Source organism: Condylura cristata, unplaced genomic scaffold (assembly GCF_000260355.1).
Source record: "Condylura cristata isolate star-nosed mole 26May11 unplaced genomic scaffold, ConCri1.0 scaffold00006, whole genome shotgun sequence".
Lineage (NCBI taxonomy): Eukaryota > Metazoa > Chordata > Mammalia > Eulipotyphla > Talpidae > Condylura > Condylura cristata.
In genome coordinates, this window is record NW_004567107.1 from 23,577,081 (window position 1) to 23,597,066 (window position 19,986).

General features: G+C 38.9%; 1 protein-coding gene across 1 annotated transcript in view; it reads right to left on the reverse strand.

Moving 5' to 3' along the window:
• Positions 1 to 16,307: 16,307 nt before the first annotated feature.
• Positions 16,308 to 19,986, reverse strand: part of NR4A3 (nuclear receptor subfamily 4, group A, member 3) — a 29,462-nt gene continuing 25,783 nt past the window's right edge. Inside the window, exon 7 of the mRNA XM_012721240.1 lies at positions 16,308 to 16,555. Coding sequence (XP_012576694.1) covers positions 16,308 to 16,555 — 248 coding nt within the window. The remainder of the gene's footprint in view (positions 16,556 to 19,986) is intronic.

Sequence of the window (19,986 nt, forward strand, 5' to 3'; positions counted from 1 at the left end):
TCTTTTAGAGAGTCTTTAGATGCTGGTCTCTAATTTGAGAGTTTGACACATGTTTCAGAGTCTGAATTCAGAGTCTTCACAGTAACTAGGAAAAAGGATTGAGGATGCCTAAAAGCTCTAATGCCCATTAAAAAATAACTTGCAAAATATAATTATTGTAAAATACTATTTGGAACTATATCATGATTAAGGATACATCAGAAAATAAAGTTGCTTGGCAATTTTGAGTTACTCTGCAACTACAAATTCTGTTTAATGGACTTCAAAATGATTTTGTATTTGAGTTTAAAAAACTGTATATCTCTATCCAGCTTGACAGCTTAAGTACCAGGCAGACCCCAGCCAGACAAAATCTGAAGTGACTGAGGCAGTGCACCTTAAATAAGATCAATTGGAACTGCCATCCCAAATCACTACTATCTCTTCTGGCAAGACTAGCTTAGCACTAATTCTCATCTGATAAGGGAATCACCTCAAGCTTGGAACTGGCCAGTTTGGTTCACCCAACAAATACAGGATAAAACCAGAACAGGATCCCACAACTATGTCCTGTGGACAGTCCACGTAGATATAGAATGGAGACTCTTGTAGTTGTGGATTAGGTAACACAGATACAAGTGTTGTCTCAGTCTCCTTGGGTTGGATCAAAATAACAGGCCAGTGCCTTCACCAATCTCTAAAGGTGAGTCACTGTGATGGTTCGTAAGCACCTTTTTGCTTTACATCTTTTCTCTGTCTCATACTGCCACCTGACTCTGGTTCTGCTTCTGACCTTTTTGAATTGGGTTTAAAGTTGGCCTCTGTTTCTTTTAGATTCTGGTCTTTCCTACCAAAATCCAATCTGGTTTACTCTGTTGGCTCTCTGTGTGCTGAATTATCCTAGTTCTTGCCCTTCTGAACCTAATTTCCAGCACAACCCACTGGCTGCCCGAGTGTATATGAGTGTATGGGGGACCAGGAGGAGGCCATATGTACAATTGGGATACTCACTTCCAGATGCTCACTTCCTAAAATAAAAGAGAGAGGTGAGTGGGGAAGCAGTACATTTGCTATTCTTTATTAACCATCCTAAGGTTTGAAGTATATATGTAATTAGGTATTTACTTTCCTGCCAAGAATTTTACCTCAGATCTCAGATTTTGCTGCCACCTGGTGCTAAAACATTCCAGGTAGTGATGATGAAATAGTTTGACAAACTTCTGAAAGTATAACCTAGATTCAGAGATAATATAAATCATGATAAATAAAAGCTATATAAGCTTAAAAAATAAAAGCTAACTTAAATGAATGTATTATATTTTATACATATTTATTATAAAAATGTGTAAGAAGTAATTACTATGCAGTTCTGAGAAATTACCATCTCTTACAAATATGGCCCCTACTGGATTTGTCATACCTGAAGATGACAGAGACACAAAAATCACATGAATAACAAATAATTTCTCTTAGTTAATGACTCCCCTTCTCGCAGTTGAAAGCAGTTTGCTGCCTATTACTTGCAGATCAAGATGGGCTCATTTTGCTCATAGCTTATTTATATTGATAGAAACTGGTTTTTCCTTTTATGGCCTTCAGTCACTGTTGTTCTGCAGGCAGGATCTGTTTCCATTGCTTTTGACTTTTTCAAAATTATACTTTATTTTTATTCTTCTTTACTCACTTTTGGAAGAAATTGCTTCTTCCAGGTCATTACATATTAGCATTTCCTAATCTAACTAATAAAGAAATGTGAGAAATACTTTGCCATTCCATTTAACTTTTGAGTTCTAGGTGTTGAGGAATGAGCCCTCACCTCCACCCCTCCAAGCCCAGGAAAGCGAGAAGTTCAGTAGTGCCATCCATTTGTCGCTGGTTATATTTTCCAAAGGTGACCAAAAGAATGAGTTTCATCCCACATGCTCTTCCTGACAGTGTGGCTTTGACTCCTCTCCTAGAGAAGTGGAATTGTCTCCATCCCTTGAGACAGGATTTGCAGTACAATCTGTAGATGCCTGCTAAAACCCAGCTATAGCACCATAGTCACTTAGCTTTTTAGGCTCAGATATTTTAGTACAGGTTAAGTCACAGATCTTCTCAAGGACAATAGGCTAGTTATTTGGTTTGTAAGCAAAGGGCTCATTTAGAGCTTTGTGATGCTGAAACCAGGGACAGTCAACCTCAGGGTATCTTTCAGCAGGGCAAAACTGCTCACACTAGTTTAATAGCTGCTTTTGCATTGGTGGGGTTCCCCCTTCCATCCCACCCCCCATCATCTGCCCAATATAAGAGGTACTGCAGATGCTTGTGGGAAGCAGCAATAGCTCTTCCTCTAAATCTGCTTATGGAAATTGCATTTAGGCAATTCTCCCTGCCTGCCTATGACTATGCAGTTATCTCTAGTCCATTCTTTTCCTAACAAGCCTATCCTTTTAAAATGTAATCTTCAGAGAGAGGGGTGGGGGATAGAGAGAAGGGGGGGGGAGAGAGAGAGAGAGAGAGAGAGAGGTTACATTTAGCACTTTGACATATTCACAGTAGAGGTCTACCTCTTCTGTACTTGGATGTTCAGAAAGGGATACTTTACAAAATTTCTAAGGGACTAAGGGAGGTTTACATTGAAAAGTCATATTCTAAGACTTACTAAAAGCCCTTTTTAATATTTCTTTTCTTTCGTCAGTCTTCCATTATGGACGTCAACTTTCCTTCCTTTTAAAAATCTTCCCTCTCCTTTCAGGATCATTCTTCAAACTCACACTACTTTTCAGCCTCTCATCCCAAATCATAACCTCACCCCAATCATGTAGTTCACCATTTGCATCCTCAGGTCCATCAGCACTCAGAAAAAGAATCTTTAAAGAGTATCCTCTTTAAAACAGGGAAGAGTATAGTATACATAAAATATAATTTTTCCCATTCACATTTTTTTTTCAAATACCTCTGTTGTAAAACTTCTAGAATCAATTTTTAGTTGATTTTAAAGTCTTTGTAAAAATTTATGAACTAAACCATTCCTTCAAAGAATAAATGCAATGTACATGTATGTATTAAAGAATTGAAAGAACAATACACAAAACCCAGTTTCCTGGATTATGCTGGGCCAACACGGTTAAGCTAGGAGTGGTGGTTCCCAGTTTTCTGTTTACTCTGTGATTCACAGCTGGCAAAAGAGAAGCTTAGACAAATATGGAAGGTAGAAGAGACCTTTGAAGGTCACTGTGTCAGATGTGGTGATGGGCAGATCCCAGCGAATGCCAGCTTGTCCTCACTCTCCTCCACTCTGCCAGTAGCTCTTCTGCAACTGCTTATTTCACTGCAGTTCCAGATGTGGTTTGCTGAAACCAAACAATACGTCCTCTGGTAGCTATGAATATGGCAAATGTTTTTTCTCAATGTCCATTAATAAAGGTGGCCAGTTGTCGATACAGCACATTCAGAGGCTCTTGAGTAGCTTGACAAATAAAAATGCATTATAGAACACATGGCAAGCCTTTGTGGGGGAATCCCAGCACAGATTTTTTAAAATTGTTTACTAAATTGTGTCATTTGCTACCAATTTTACTTTTGCTTTTGCAAAACAGCTTGTGACTTATTCCTGGGCCCTAGTAGAGATTAAACACTTGACGATGGTCACCAAGTTATCTTGCAGTATGAGTGATAGATCAGTCACAACCTGAGTGATATCTGACCAATAGGCCAGAATGCTGGGGGGGGGGGGCAAAGAAGCACTTCCTGATCAGTGGGTGCACCATGTAAGCGATCTGGTTCAAGCAGATCCTAAAGCATAAAAATTTCATCAGTAAATGTCATAAAGTCCCATGAACCTTACTTATGCTACATTACCTCTCTTCCCAGTCTGCACCTCACTGGGTCTTACTGGGTGTTCTTTATGATCAGGAAGGCCTAAAGTAGGTCTGATACACTGATATTTCTACCAAAATGCTAGTATTCCAAGAAGTACACCTGGTTAATTTGCCTGCAAGGAAAGATATCAAAGACATAGATCATAGATACATTCATGGGCAATGGGTAATGATTTTGGTTGATTGGTTGTTGACTTGGAAGGAAGTTGTTTAAGAATTGGAGCCAATGAAGTTTGGAGAAGTATGAGGAGACCTCTTTGAATGAGATAAAATATGCTAGTATTTGTGTCCCAGGTGAATGTACACTGAAAACCAGCTACCAAGGAAGGATCTTAATAATCCAACAAACAAGGTGACCTTTTCGTGGATGTCACCTTCCCCCAGTCATTCTGTGCTTGTCCAATGCACTATATTCCCCTCAGCGGTAGAGGTTATCCGGGAATATGAACTTCCTCTTACCAGATCCAGTCTGGTTACATATGCTGCTGAGTCCCTAGGCCCAAGTGCAAAAACTAACACCAGCTAGAGATGTGGCAGTACTTCTCAGGTCACATGGCATCAGTCTGATTACATTGGATCATTTCCACCAGGTAAGAGGAAGGGCATTGTTCTTACTAGAATATATACTTATTTTGGATGTGACTTTTCCTTTCCTTCCTGCAGTGTTTCTTCCAAAACCACTCATCTGTGGACTTACAGAGTCACCATCAGGGTCTCCTGTACCAACTTGCTTCTGACCAGGAAGCTCATTTGACAGAGGATGAGTGTAATACTAGTCTTCTCATCACCGGAAAACAGCTGACTTGGTTGAGTTATGTAATAGCCCTTTGGAGACCCCGTTTAGTGCCAGCTGGGTGGCATAACTTTGCATTTGAGGATGGATGAAGCAAACTTTGTATATTATTTAATTAGGAGAAGTTTCAACTGTTTTCAACTGTATGAAGGATAGTTTACTTGTGTTATTTAAAAAGCATGGTCTTGATGTTTTTATGGAAATTAAATATGGTTGAAGAAGTCTGGGTAGATCCCAAGTTGACAAAGGGTGGCCTCTCTTGGATGATACTGTCAACCTGCTTAAACTGAAAACTGTATTTCCTAGAATTCCATTTTTTGAATGACTTGAGCTAGAGAGGGCAAGAAAAGAATTTGTGTGAGGTTTGAAAGGCAGAAGTAAAGCATTCATTTCTCTGTGAGGATTATTGTGTCAGGGGTAGTGATGGACAGATTCAGAGGTGCCCAGCAAATCCATCTTGTCCTTTCTCACTAGCAGTCAGCCATCTCTTACCCATCTGGACAAAGCACTTCCTGGACACGCCCTGCTACCCTCATCCTTTTTGCTCACTCTGTCCATTTTACCTTTCTCTTCAGTCATCTGCATCTGGCCTCTGTCACATACTTGCCCCTAAAATGACTTTCAGTGCTCTTCTTGCTATACTCATTCTTGCTGGATTTTCATTTTTAGAATATACTAATGACCCAATAATTTGTCTGTCTGGATGTCTCCTCTGAGTTTCATACCTGCATAGCAACCTGGGTGATAGACAGGTACCTACAACCCCCAGGTCCATAATTAAACACCTTTAAAAAAATTATTAATTTTCTTACACCATTGTTCATTTTTGTACAATAATTGGTTTCTCCCCTCAGGTGTCCCCACTGTTCTCTCACCATAGTCCCTTGTGCTCTTCTCTCCCTGTTTTGACTTCCTTTGCTCCCTCACCTGCCCCTATTAGATGCCTCAGATCTATGGTCAGCTTGCAAGTTTTGTCTTTTTCTTGACCTTTTGCTCAGTTTCTCTATATTCCATATAAAAAGTGAAACCATTTGGTATTTGTCTTTTCTTCTGACAATTTTTTCGCTTAGCATAATCCCTTTCGGCCCCATTTATATTGCTGCAAATGGCATGAATTTATCTTTTTTTTTATGATCAATGAGTGTAACCAGACATGTTATCTCCCCTCAAAACTATATCTCCTTTACACTCACTGAAGGGCACAGTCATTCAGATGTGTGTCCAAGCCAGAAACCTGGTTTGAAAGGTTCCCAATTTGTCCTTCCCTGCTACCATTCTCCTTGTCTCTGCCTCCTTTTCCCTTGGCTTGGATTATTGCAACAGATCCTGAAGGTGTGAAGACCTAATTGAATAAAACAACTGAGTGCATCATATAAACACTATAGATAATTTTTAGTGGAGAGCTCGAAAATATGGGGCATTCAATCCATTTAAGGGGGGAAGTTGGTACCAATAATGGGCTAAAATGAACAAAAGGAAAATGACACACCACAGTAGATATTTTGAGGGTGTTTTACCTGGTGACAATACTATTCATTCCACAAATATTTATTAAACCTACCATGAGCTGGGAAGCATGCCTGCAAGAGAAGTTTCCAAGGCATTGATTCACTGTGTACATTTCTGGGCCCACCACCTTGTGACATACAGAGAATACAAAAAAAAAAAAAAAAAAAGTCATAGCCCCTAAGTCGCTATACTTAAGGGACTCTCAATTCTCTTCAGTCACTACCCATGTAAAAGGATATTTCCGATGATACCAGATTGAGTTCCTTCCACAACGTTACAGTAAAGCTCCTTCTAAGGCCCATTATTTTCAGAGAATAAATTGAGTCAATCTAGAGACATATATAGACTGTTGTCTAGAGGCAAAAATTCCTTTCCAGTGACACATAGGGACCACCTCCTTGGGACTTGAATTAAATTGCAAGCAATCTCAGTAATGAATTCAGCCTTGTGCTCAGCTCATTCCCAGAACCTCTGGTTTAATTATGAGAAGAAAACCTATTTATTCTGGGACATCACTACTTTGGGATAAATTCTTGGAATTCATCAGAGAAGTGAAGGGGAAGATCGTTCTCAGAGTCTCTTCTCTGGATTTCTGAGAAAGAAGCATTTCATATTAGGCCTGTCAAGTTGCTTTTAATATCTGCCCATGGATTTGTCCCTTATTGAATTCTCTGTGAACTTAAGTTTTCTTGTCTGTCCAGAGACCTGGGTCTCCTGTGGAGGAGTTGGTCAGTGTTTGCCTCCTTCAGATATCATCTTTCCCTGAGCACATTTTTCACATTATAAGATATAGAATAGGGCCTCCGTGGTGGCACAGCTGGTTAAGTTCAAGTATTATGAAGATATCTGCAGCCACTGCAGCATGAGTTCGATTCCTGACCAGAGAGCTGACCCATGTAGCACAGCAGACCTCTCCTCTTGTACACTGCTCCCCTCAGCAGTATATTTCATTCAGTCGATCTGTTCTGCTCCCCACTTCATCCCTGGTGAATCCTATTAGTCCCACAACTCTGGTCTGTACCCCAGTTCTTGTATGCATATAAATAAATCTATTTAAAAACTTTAAAAAAAATTAAGAAAATGGTAATACTCCTATAGTACTTTACATCTTACAAAAGCTTTTAATGGGTTTAAATCCATTTAATTCTGATAGCAACCCAAGAGGCAGAATCATCAGAAACCTAAAGTTCAGAGAAAAGTAACTTGTCTAGCATGGCACAGTGATGCGATGACAGACCTCACACAGAGCCAGATAATCTAACACACATCTTTTCCCCTCTACTGCTCCTCCCTATATCCATCCAGTGACTACATTTCCATTAGTTGAAACTGATCCAATGAAAAATTTTTCTGAAACCTGAATAAAGCTTTGTTGATATTGTGAGTCCCTGATGCCCATGATGAAGGAACACTGACCTTTTGGGGACCTATGACATGCACATTCCCCCTGCCCCCTCACCCCATTAATCCTGGCTGCCAGGATCCACCAAGAGTAAGGACATGAAACTTCTCCTGAGGCTGAAGTTCTCAACCCTGGTTGAGAACCCAGGAGGTTTTAAAAAAATAATGAATCTTGGGTTCTAGCCCTATTGATTTTTAATTGCTCTTCAGGATAGCCTGGTCATTGAGGTATTAAAAAAGCTCCCCTGGTGAAAGTAATATGCAGGCAAGATTGAGAAATATTTCCTGACGGCTTCCATGCTCACTTGTTCCTTGTTGGCCCTGTGGACTCATTCTCTCTTTTCTTAATGCTTATTACACCTATTTTAAACAGCCATTGAATAAAATCTAGAAAATACAGACTAAACTTTGGAGTTAGTCATAATTATTCTGCAGGAAAAAATAAATACCATTGGCAATTCAGTGCTTATCTTTCCAGCTCTTTTGTCTATATAACAACCCATAAATAAATAAGCCTGTATTCTAAAAGTTGAGCAGATACCAGGCTGATATTTTTGCCATTTTTAAAAATATATCAATAAATTTCCAAAACTTTTATGGCATTCCATTATTTGGCGGTATGCCATTTAGTCTTTAATAATAATAGGACTTTCCTTTTCATCTCCATATCTACTTCCTCTCACACAGCTTGACACTTGAAATTCAAGAATCTATTAAGAATGATCAGATTTGGTTGTTTCTCTTAGCTTCCAAGCCAACTCCAATTTTTTGGAAGAATGACAACTGAGCACTATGCCAATGTGGAAAAATCTTTTTGGAGGGAAGTCTGGAAACTATTTTAAATATATAACCCCCTCCCAATATATATATATATACACACACACATACACCACACTAATCTTAAAGAATGAGAGAAACTCTGGACCCCATAACCCTCAAAGTACCACCATGTCTTCAGTTGTTGGGGTCTTTTCTTATATTGTTAAAGCTTAACCAACTATCTAGCTAAGTTCACTGAGGAAGTGTATTAAGTAATGCTAATAATAATTATAACTAGCATCTTCTTAGCACTTTAGAGTGGTTAATTCTAAAATAAAATTAAAAACTAATTATATACTATATATCCTTATTGACAATCAATATGGAAGGCATGGACCTAGAAACTTTATATAGTCCTCTGTTTGATATTTCTCATAAAGATGACAGAGAGCATTATTATGCCCATTTTATATACAAGTATCTATGTTCAAAGGGAGGGCCTGGATTTACTGCTGAGATATGGAAGGTATCATGACTTTTTTCATAGAATTGTATCTCAGAGCTTAGCTCAGTATCTTGTTATGGGTCTAGGAGTGCAGGTGCTCAATACACAGTTGATGGAAGAAAAATTTAATCACATGTTGTTCTGTTAATTCATACTGTCCCTGAAAAGATTTGCTTCTTGAACCTTAATTTTCTGGCAATGTTCACTCACATAGGAGTGATTTGTTGGCTTATAGAAATATGCCTGTATTTTCCTTTTTTTTTTTAAGATGTATTTATTTATGCATACAAGGACTGGGGTACAGGCCTGAGGTGTGTGTGTGTGTGGGTGAGAGGATTTACCAGAGACAGAGCTGGGGGATGGGGGAGTGACAGAACAGGAGGACTGACTGAGGTACACTGCTAAGGGGAACAACAGGTAAGACAGGAGAGGTCTGCTGTGCCATGCAGGCCAGCTCCCTGGCCAGGCATTGAACTTGTGCTGCAGTGGCTGTAGATCGTTTCATAGTGTTGAGACCCAATGCCTTGTACCACTGAAGGGGCCCTGGCTATATTTTTTTCATTTGCTGGAGCAATGGTCCTCAAAATATGAGCCCTCTCTCAATAGCATTGGTGTCATTTGTGAGCTTATTAAAAATGCAAATTCACGGATCCCACTTCACTCCAGACCTCTGAATCAGAATTTCTGGCCATACATCTCAGGAAACCTTTTTAATAAACTTTCCAGATGATTCCAATGAATGTTAAAGATGGGAACCATGGAGAGTAAATGAATAATATTTGGTTTGGATGACTGAGTGATGAAGGAGCCATTTATTGGAGATTAGGAAGATTGGGAAGACAAGAGGGGCACGTTTGGAAGGAGATCATGGATTTGGTTTGATATGTGAAAGTTGAAGTATGCTCAGGATGTCCAGCTGTAGATATCTGGAACCTCCAGGTTTAGAGCCAAGGGGAAAGAACTAAGCTAGAGATAGAGATTTGAAAGTGGTAGCTGCAGCCACAAGTAAGATTGCCCAGAATAGTAGAAAGACTAGAGAAGAGGAGGGCCATTGAAATACTCAGTAACATTATTTAAGGAAAGTGAGGAAGAGGCCCTCAGAGGAAAAAAAATCTAAGGACAGTCATTTGTCCTTGTAAGTGCCTTGCCTGGGAATGTTTGCCTCATCTTCCCTTCTGGATTATAAATTCTTTAAAGACAGAAACTGTGCAAACTTGAATAGGTCCCTCAAACAAAAGTACATTGCTGTACAGTCTGAATAATCAGTGAATTCCTACCAGGATTCTTTGCTGAAATCTAATGTGATCAGAGCCACCAGCAAGATGTTCCCCTAAAAACACTTCTATAATTTCCCAATGGACAGTGTGGCAGATTAAAAATAAGTGAATAAATAAAGGATATCATGTGTAATCCACTGATATCCATGCTAACCACATTAATCAGAGTGAATTAATTACACCTGAAAACAGATGCAAAGTTAAATTCCTTAGAAAATCAATTCAATAAACTCATATTGAAATGCACAGTCAACAACCCCCATGTTTAGAAACTATCTGCTCGTGATGTGTGGCAACTTCTGGTTTACTAACAAAACTGCTTAAAACATTTTTAAAGGCAATTACAATTACTGTCTGGCATTTGATGGAAAGAAATCTCGTCAGCATTGTCCCTTGTGTGTCAACTGTCACAATTTTCTAAAAATTTTGAGGCGAAAAATAGGTAGGCTCTACTATTTGCTAGCCTCGATTAGGGTTAATTCAATGTGTGTCTGCAAATAATAGTGTTTAATGTAATCTCTCTAATTACAGATAAAACACATTTTCAGTCATGCTCATCACTGACAGTATTTTGGGATAAGTTAAACTGACAGCTGCTTTCTAGAGGAAAGGAAAAAACAAACCTTTCTTGGGTCGTGTTGATTTTCTCTCCTTTTTGCACTGAGCTTCAAAAAAATATATGAAACTAGACACTGGCTCTAGATATCAACTTTGGAAATGATGACATAGTCTACTTCTTGGAAATTTGACATGGTTTTCATCTCCCACACCCGTCAATGTATATCTAACTTGAAATCACTGAACAACTACTTTCTAAGGGTTTTCAGTGAAACAGGCATTGTGCAAGGCACCAAAGAGAATAAGAAGGAATTTTTCTACCACAGCTGTCTCCCACAACTGGTCTTGTTGCCTAAGTCAAACTTTCTACTATACTAGTTGCTACACTCACTGGGCTGCTCTATTTAAAACCCCTTCTGTGTTAAATTATTCAAGTCATACTTGAAGGGTCAATGCATGTTTCTGTCCAACTACAGCTAATTGTAGGTGACCCAAGGACATCTAATTCACAGATTATTCAGGGAGCTTCAATTGGCCTGGCATGAAGGGCTGAGAGGGTTAGATTTCTCTCTCTCAGGAACAGGAATTGGAAAATATTGAATAAGGTGGTTAGTGGTAAAGGTGAAATTAGATGATGATGAGAAACCTCAAAATAGAACAAACACCGAGCACACAGCAACATCAGGTCTGGGAGGTCATGAGGAAGTGGAAACATAGGGCCTGTTTAAGGTTGAGAAAATTAAAGGTCCTAATAAATGAACAAGTAATTACAACCCAAGATGCCTGGACTTTTTATGTTTTTGGTAGCCATGGAATATGAATGATTACAAAGTCACTGTCCTGAATACTCCTGACTTTTTTCACCTGTGCTGTCAATGGGCTATGTTTCTTGCATCTTGTTTTAGGTGGGATAAACAAGAAGTTTCCTTGTCTCTCATGAAAAGTGCAGATATAAGCATATCTCTGCTTCATAGACTCCTCAGAGACCGTCACATACTCCAATCCCTTGGAGGGACCCTTATTTGCCTAGTCTGAGGTTGCACCCACATTCCAAATAGAAGAACAGAGGAAGGGATGAACAAGAAGGAGCAAAAGACAGCAGCTGTTGCTTCAGATTGGTTTCTAGAATCTGAAAAGGTCTTATCTATAATTTGGGTGTTGAGGTTAATGACTTTCATTAACATTTCTGACTTCACTTCCTGAACAACACCAGACAGGGGGACAACACCAGCAATTAAGCAAGACAGTTTGTTAAGAGAATGAATCAAATAGAAGTAAAAGGGGAGAGGTGGTGAGAGCACAGTATGGAGAGACCACGTGGATTGTGGTGTGGTACTATAGGTGCTTGGGTTGTGGGTGTCTTTGGGTGCCTGCACCTGAAGGAGGGAATCCTGGACTTCCACATCACTAATTAGAATGTAAACCAATGATATTTCAACTAGAAACAAAGAGAGGAAAAGAGAAGTAGGATCATGAAACAACAGCTACAGTAAAAATTGGCAGAACTTGCAGATATTTTGAGGTCTTTGGACTTCTCTGTTTGTGGGATAGTGAGTTCAAAACAATTTCTTGGAGATCCTAAGCAGACACTAAAATTGTATTTATTCCGAGATCAGCCCCATAGACAAGGGATTCTAAAAATCATTGGTGGTAACACAATGCTAGATTTCCACCCATAGAGTCACTTTCTGGGTCCAGAAAATAGTTATGTTGTCTCTAGAAGGCCACCATCTAATGTCATTTGGAGAGAATGACATGTAACGAAGTGTTCAGATTTCTGGCCTGCAAGACTGTCAAAATTACATCACCTTAGAAATGAGAGAGCTGGGAAGGAAAGGAAAACTGGTTCTGAGGTCAGGGAATGATTTATTTTGTGCATATTGAGTTTGTTCATGTAACTAGAAAGCACAACAGGATGTCATTTTACAACCACTGCATTAGTAGAAATGAGCAATTGAGGAATTGAAGGTATTGCTGAAAAAAGGAAGGGGTTTAGCTCCTACACCGCACACAACAGTAAGATGTCACAGAAAATATTTTATGCATGCAGTGAAGTAACCATGAGTGCTCTCTCATAATTCTGAGCCATCTCTCTCTCTCTCTCTCTCTCTCACACACACACACACACAACTAAGATATGGTGTTTGTGGTCGAGCCAAATAAAAGCTGCATTTGTGTTACCCACAGAGAGGGGTTTAGAAGTAGTAATGGTTTCAGTGAAAAGGCCGAATTCTCGTCAACATTTGAGAACTCTAAGCCCCATTCTTGTAAATTCTGATTTTATAAACAATGAATGTTATTATCTAGATATAAAAATTGTCTTCATAGCAGTAAAGAAGACTTTTAGGCAACAAATGATTAGTTCTATTGAAGTGGTACAGTTGAAAGAAAAAGAATTTCATACATTGTGCATGATTGTATCTTCTCAAAGCATCCAGCAGTGCTTTGCCCCCAGGAAGCAGTCAATAAATGGTTATTGAATTTAGAATGTCCTTCTTCCCAATCAGTGAGGTTTAATATATTTCCAATTCAGAATACCTATTAATTTTTGAGCATTAGCAAGCCTTTTAAAAAATCCATTTGGGAATGTGTTTGAAAGTTCACGGCAAATACTATAATATATATGGTTAAGAGAATACTGTTAAACAAAGCATGCTTATTCAACACACCAGTAGTCATTGATAAAATGTAATTTAATCATTTAAATTTACATTGTTAATGTACAAGAGCATTTCTTTCAAACCACAGGTTAACACACACTAAAGAGCAATGCTGTTAGAGGAGCAGAGAAACTTTGCAAAACTCTGCTGTCTGAAATAAAAGCAAGGCACTCTCCATTAACAGCTGGTGGATTCCTGATTTTTGCCCACAGAAGCATGTTCAGACTGAGAGAGCTCTCCCACTAGGGAAGAATCACCTGCTTTATTTTTGCTGTCCTCTTCTGAGCTAGTTTGGTCATCTACTCTATGTATTTGTGTGTTTGTGTGTTAACATTAAAACCAGGAAAAAAAAAAAGAATTGGTTGATGACTTGGGAGGCTCTCATAGTTGCAATAACTATGGAAGACAGAAGAATACTGGCTATAATCTTTATTTTCAGCACTAGTGTCTGGCTCTATAACTAAAACCTTTCCTCATTCCTTCCTACCAATTGCCATTCACAGCAAAAATGTCTTTTCCTTAAATCTGATGGATGTAAAAAGAAAAAGGAACAGCATTTTTCTAGAGCTCTGGTTTTTGTTTTGTTTTGTTTTCTTTACAGACATGACAAAAAACAAGGAATAAGTTTCCAATACTAACAGTGCACAAATGGGTTATGTATGCACAGTATGTCTAATTTATTCAAATTCAATTTGAATTTGGTCTGAAGCTACTTTGTATGAAATGTTAGCTTTCCTGATATTTAATGTTTATTATGTTTGCATATAAGCTCAAAAATTAATGCAAAAGTACTGCTTTGCCCATAGTTATCACCAGGTAAGATGTAAATATTAGTGGTCATGTTTAAAAGCCTGTTTTTTGATAGCTGCAATAAATGTCTGAAGGCCACAGAAAGGGAAATTAGGTTCTAATGTTAATTCCAGTACTAGCTGTTAGACCTTGGGTGATTCTTCCCCTTTCAATTTTATCCTCTATGAATTTTAAGGGGTGAGATTAGTGGACAAATCAGGCCCCTTCCAAGTCTAACACTTTAAGATACTAATATTCCAGATCCTACATCTTGCTATAAAAATAATAATCTTTCATAAAAGCTCATACAAACATAATAAGAATCAAATATCAGAATGACTCTTGGGAAAAAAGAAACATATATGATTAGCTATCTGGGTTATCCTTTGCAGCAATTAGGCAATTCATTTGGCATTTGTTTGATTGTATAATTTAATGACAATATAAACAGCATAGTTTTGTTATTTTTTTCTTTAAAAAGACTAAAGCAAAAATGATTTAAAGCTAACAAAAACTACTGTAACATCAGTTTGACATTCAAAGTTGTTTCTTAGCAAAATGGCCAAAGATATTTTGACTGATACAGAGTATATAATATAAAGACATTTAGGCCTAAAAACCTTCAAACATTTCGAATTTAGCAAAACATAAGCAAAATTTTAATATCAAAGTGCTAAACAGTACTGCCTTAAAAGTCACTGCAAATGAACCATAAAATAACTGCATGGAAATAACATTTATTGTACAAATGGTTAATAAAAAGACACATTATAAATATATATGTAACCTGCTATATTTATATATATATTTGCTTATTTAATTTCTAATTGGTGTATCCAAGTCACTGCGAACACCCCATTGAAGTACTCTGTAACTCAGCTTCCAGGAGCTGGTGGTCTTGCAATAAATACAGGCAAAGCTATTACAATATAACGTGCATACAAAGGTTTATACAAATAAGGACACTATGCAACAAATTATCTCATAATAATGTGGCATTAACAGTATAAACATACAAAAGGGAGTACAGAACACGGAATGTTGAAACGTAGCCCGCTAATCCTTTCTAGTACTCACATTCATACTATTTTTTTTTTAGACTAAGACTTGCTTGCTCTCCAGAATTCTCTTTAATCAATAACAAAATTAAATTATATGTTCTTAATAAAACCGCCTTTTTCCCGGTGCATACCCTGTATGATCCAGTTCCTACTTATTTGCATGTTCTCTTCTAGGGATCAAACATTTAAGATTCACTGGCTGCTCCCTCTGAATGAATGTCAATCAGTTACTGTAACTGAGGCAAGTTTGGGAACTCTGGCTGGGCTGATAGATTACAACCAATCCATTTGTGTGCAGTCGGCCATCTAATTCCAGGCCCCTCCAGGACAGCTGGACATCTGGGTGGGGATCTGGATCTACTGAGAATGGGCCTAAAATGTGAAATGGACCATACATACCTCAGAAGGGCTCTACAGGGTAGGTGGCCTCTGCTAGGAAAATTAACATGTGTCATTTGCTGGCAGAACTGCCTCCTTTTTTATTTCCGTATAAAATAAAGGAGAGTTAATAAACAAGACTTAGTAAGACAGCACTTTAAAAATTGCACTTGTATATGGAAGCGAACAGCCATTATCATTTTGCTAGTTTTGATTTATAGATAATCCTCTATCTTCCACCATTTGTTAAAATAAAATAAAGGAAGAAAGAAATTAAGAAAAGGGAATTTCTGCCTTGTTTGCACCACATCTGTACCCTTGATGAGGGAAATGATTTCTAAAGGGCTCAATTCAAGACACCTCTGACCCTGGTGAACCACGTGGCTGTTGTTTTTAAACACAAAGCAACTGTAATTGTTTTCCCCAGAAAGAGTTTGAAAACAGTCATATCATCCTTTATTTTTTCCTGCTGGGATAGCATCGTCCAAAAGTGCTTTGTTAGCAATTTCTTAGAAAACGCTCATGAACTATACCCCAACTCCCACCCCAACCCAAAGCCTAAATATAAAACACAACCCCAACACAATTCTCTGCAAGTTTTCTGGCTTTAGGTTGTAAGGAAAAGTGCCAGAAAAAAAAAAAAAGTCTTTCTTTTCTACAGGAGCTGATTTTCCTCTTAAAGACAAAACAATGGTCGCTGTCCAGACCCATCCCTTTGCTGCTTAGCAAGCAGGTGCTAGCAGATGAGGCAGCTCCCTGCTCAGGCTGCTCCTGCTCAGAAAGGCAGGGTGTCCAGGAAGAGCTTGTCGATGATGGAAGGTGGAGACACCAGGTCTTCCAGCTTCAGGTAGAAGATGCGCTGGAGGCCCAGGGTGCAGATCTTCCGCAGTTCGACCAGGGCACCCCGGACCTTGGGCTCGGTGGGTTCCAAAGCCTGTCCCTTACTCTGGTGGTCTTTTAAGCTGCTTGTGATTTTGTTGCATAGCTCCTCCACTCTCTTTGGTTCTTTTAACCCATGTCGTTCTACAGAGAGACAGAAAAGGGCAAGTTGAGGTGGCAGTTACATCCAGGAACTCATCATCTCTACTCAAGGCCTGTATCCCATTCTGCCAGCTGAGATAGCATTTTATAATGTGCTCCCTCTTCGAGGTTGCTCATGGCTTTTGGTATCAACTCTGCACCAGGGTGTGAATTCCCCTCCCGTCACTACTTGCTGTGTACCCTTGAGTGAGTCTTTTAACTTCTCAGCTATGGTTTTTTTGTAAGATGGAGATATTTGTACACCCACTTCAGGATTTCTGGAAGGAGAAACTTAGCTAGATGACACACATGAAGCAGACAGTTCCTGACAAAGTCACGTCCAATACATGACAGGCTGGCTGTTATATGTATTTCTCTACTGGGGTCCACATGCCCTGTCAAGAGGCACCTCTCTTTCAGAACTCTTTCACATCCAGACAAATGAACCAATGTTCCTGTCTTGACAGACTCACTTGGGTTGTGTGTGTGTGAGGTGTTCTGTAAGTTCCATTAGCTCGTGGATAGACTGACCTATTAAATGCAAAATAAACCGCATTCTGTGTTTTCATGCTAACTAGCAAAGAGGAGAATCCAATTTTCTTTCCTTTAACTGTCTAAACACCTATTGCCCTAAACCTGGTGCTCTAGACGAGATGCACATGTCTTCCTGCTGTGGAGATGGAGAAGTCAGAGAAAGGAGGCAGCTGGCAGGATGCAGGGCAGGTGTTCTATAATGCAGCAGGTCTTGAACACTGTGTCTTATATTTATTTTTTAAAACTCTCTGTATAGTTCCCATTGATAAATGTTATGATCTCTTATTTCATGAGTAAGATTAAATGATTTTTCTAAAGTCTCCCAGTAGATAAAAGCGGGGATTTAAGCCCAGTTTTTTGAGGTACATTTTGTCCTTTGCTCCAGGGTCAAACTGTATCTCATTAAAGTGAGAAAGGAACCTGGTCTCCTTCCCTCAGCAGTTAGGTATCAGCACCTTTTCCAGAGGGAAGAGTTTGGCCCCCGTTATCTCAGTCAAAATTTTCATCTCTTAACTTAATTAACTAACTACATGTATAGCAATTCATGAGACATGAAAGATACTGTTCCAATAGGAAACCAAGTATTAGTTTCTAATTTTTTCTACCTTACTATATTTATTTGGAGATTGTTTTTGTTAGAAGAGTTATTTCCTTAAAGTAAAAGTCAATCAGAAAAACAAAGCAACTATTCAGACATTTTTTTCCCGTTCTCTTGCCCAGGAACCGGAGATCTGCATTCTTCCTCAGCTTGGCTACTTTTGTAGGACTTGGATGAGTTCTGCCCTCTCTAGGGTAGAAGGTGTTTAGATTCAATGACCTCTAAGGTCCCTTTCAGCTCTGATGTATTATAATTGAAGCACACGCATGATAACTGCCAGCAGAGTCTCAGTGGATTGTAACTTGCAAGCGTCTCATCTCCATGGAACATAATGTAGAGAAAAGGGCACTGGGCTTGGAGTCCAGTGCATGCAGGTTCCAACTGGGGGTTTGTCACTGACTAGCCCTATGCCTTAATCTCTCTAAGGTTCACTGTCCTTCTGGGGAAATGGGGTCACTGGGTGGTATAGGCATAAATCTTATTCTTTTCGGCATGCTTTAAATGTTACATACCAAATTAAAAGAGAGGGTACAATAGTAATAAAATACTCTTCTGTGGGTCACTATGAAGTTCAACTGAGAAGAGGCTATGTGAAATGTCCCATCAGCAGAGGCCACACATGTGGTGCTGTCAGTGGCCTAAGACAATGCCTTACACCTGGCAAATGGTTGGCAGCTGCAGGATCAAACAAAAGACAATAAAGTCATCTGCATCCCAAGCTTCTCAGAACATGGTTTTGCTTACCTCAGGAAACTTCTAGTTAGTTATTCCAAATGTAAACCTATCTTCTGTGGTTTATTATCACTGACTGTACCCCGTGTTTCAGTCTCAGAAGAAACACCAAGACTGAACTTCAAAAGCAGTCTCACCTACAGTGGTGCTCTGCCTAAAGTTTTATCCACCCCCCCCAACAAAAAGAAAAACTGAACTATTATACAAATCTGGCAGTAATTTTCAAGAGCTATAAAATGTGCATAGCCTCTGACCAAGTAATCCCACTCTTGGGAATTTATCTGAAGGAAAATTCAACAGAATAAAAACTGTAGGCATGGAAACATTTGGGGGAAGCATCATCTATTTTAAAAACTGGAAAAAGATAAAGGGTGGAAGAATAGGGTGAAAAGAGGTATGTCCACATAATAAAAGAGTCTGTGAACATCAAAAAGGACAAATAGGAAGAATATGAAGCAACCTGGGGAAACACATCTCACACTAATTAAAGAGTAGAACATACAAATGGTATATAAACTGTGATTATTTTTATGCAGAAATTAATTCTGCAAATAGAGAAGGATGAAAGGAAATAGAAAAGTGAAAATATTTATGAGATTGTTAGATAACTCTCTTCCTTTCTTTTAGGCTTTCAGGGTAAGTGCCACTGTGTAATAAACAATGTTAAAAGAGAACAAACTGAGCTTTAGTCTTTATGAAGCCTTCTAGTAGTTATAACATGACCAAGCAGTCATCTTGCTGATAGTGAGTTCTACTAATACTGAGATATATCAAATTGGGTTCATAACCTGGAGAGAGAAGCTTTTCTCAGAATAAAATGCCAATCCATTTATTTAAGCGCTTTCCCTTCCCCTCAGTGTCTCATGTCCTGCATTATATACAAGATCCCATATTCATTATCAGGATAAAGAAACTGAGCAATGTGTTGGCTGGATTTCGGGAGGGGGTTGATTATGGAGCTTTGTAACAGACTTTCTCATGGCCAAACTCAGAGTTTTCCCTGATCTCCAACCAGTTGTGACTGCTCAATAACTATGGCAACCATTATTTATTCAGTGAATTCAAGTGGAGATCGATACCTCCTGCCAGCTGGATCAACCCTAGGCCTGGAATTCCTTGAGGAATTCAGAGACACTCCTGTTAGAAGCCAAAGGCACCTTCTTTGTTGTTTCAAACAGCTACTGGATTTGTGGCTTCTTTACTTTTTCAAAAGGGCTGAGATAAAATTCAGTCTCCATGCAAACTACTGTCAGCAGCCAGCAAGATTTTCAAATCGCTAGGGAGTCACTAAGTGTCTGGGACTGTCCTAGCAATCTGAAATTCCTTAAAGCCCGAATCACTGACATTTTAGTTTTAAGGGACCCCATTTTCCTTGTAGCTTTGGTAAACATGACTGAGAGCTGGTTTACAGAGAGTTTGCGAATTTGGAGGGAAATCAGACATTTGGATTTTCCCCTGCCTAGAAAATTATACAAAGGAGAGTTTAGGTAAAGATTTTTGTCCCATATTAGACAAAACAAGCTTCTCTATATTTCTTGCATTTTGATAATTTCTTATCCAATATATGAGT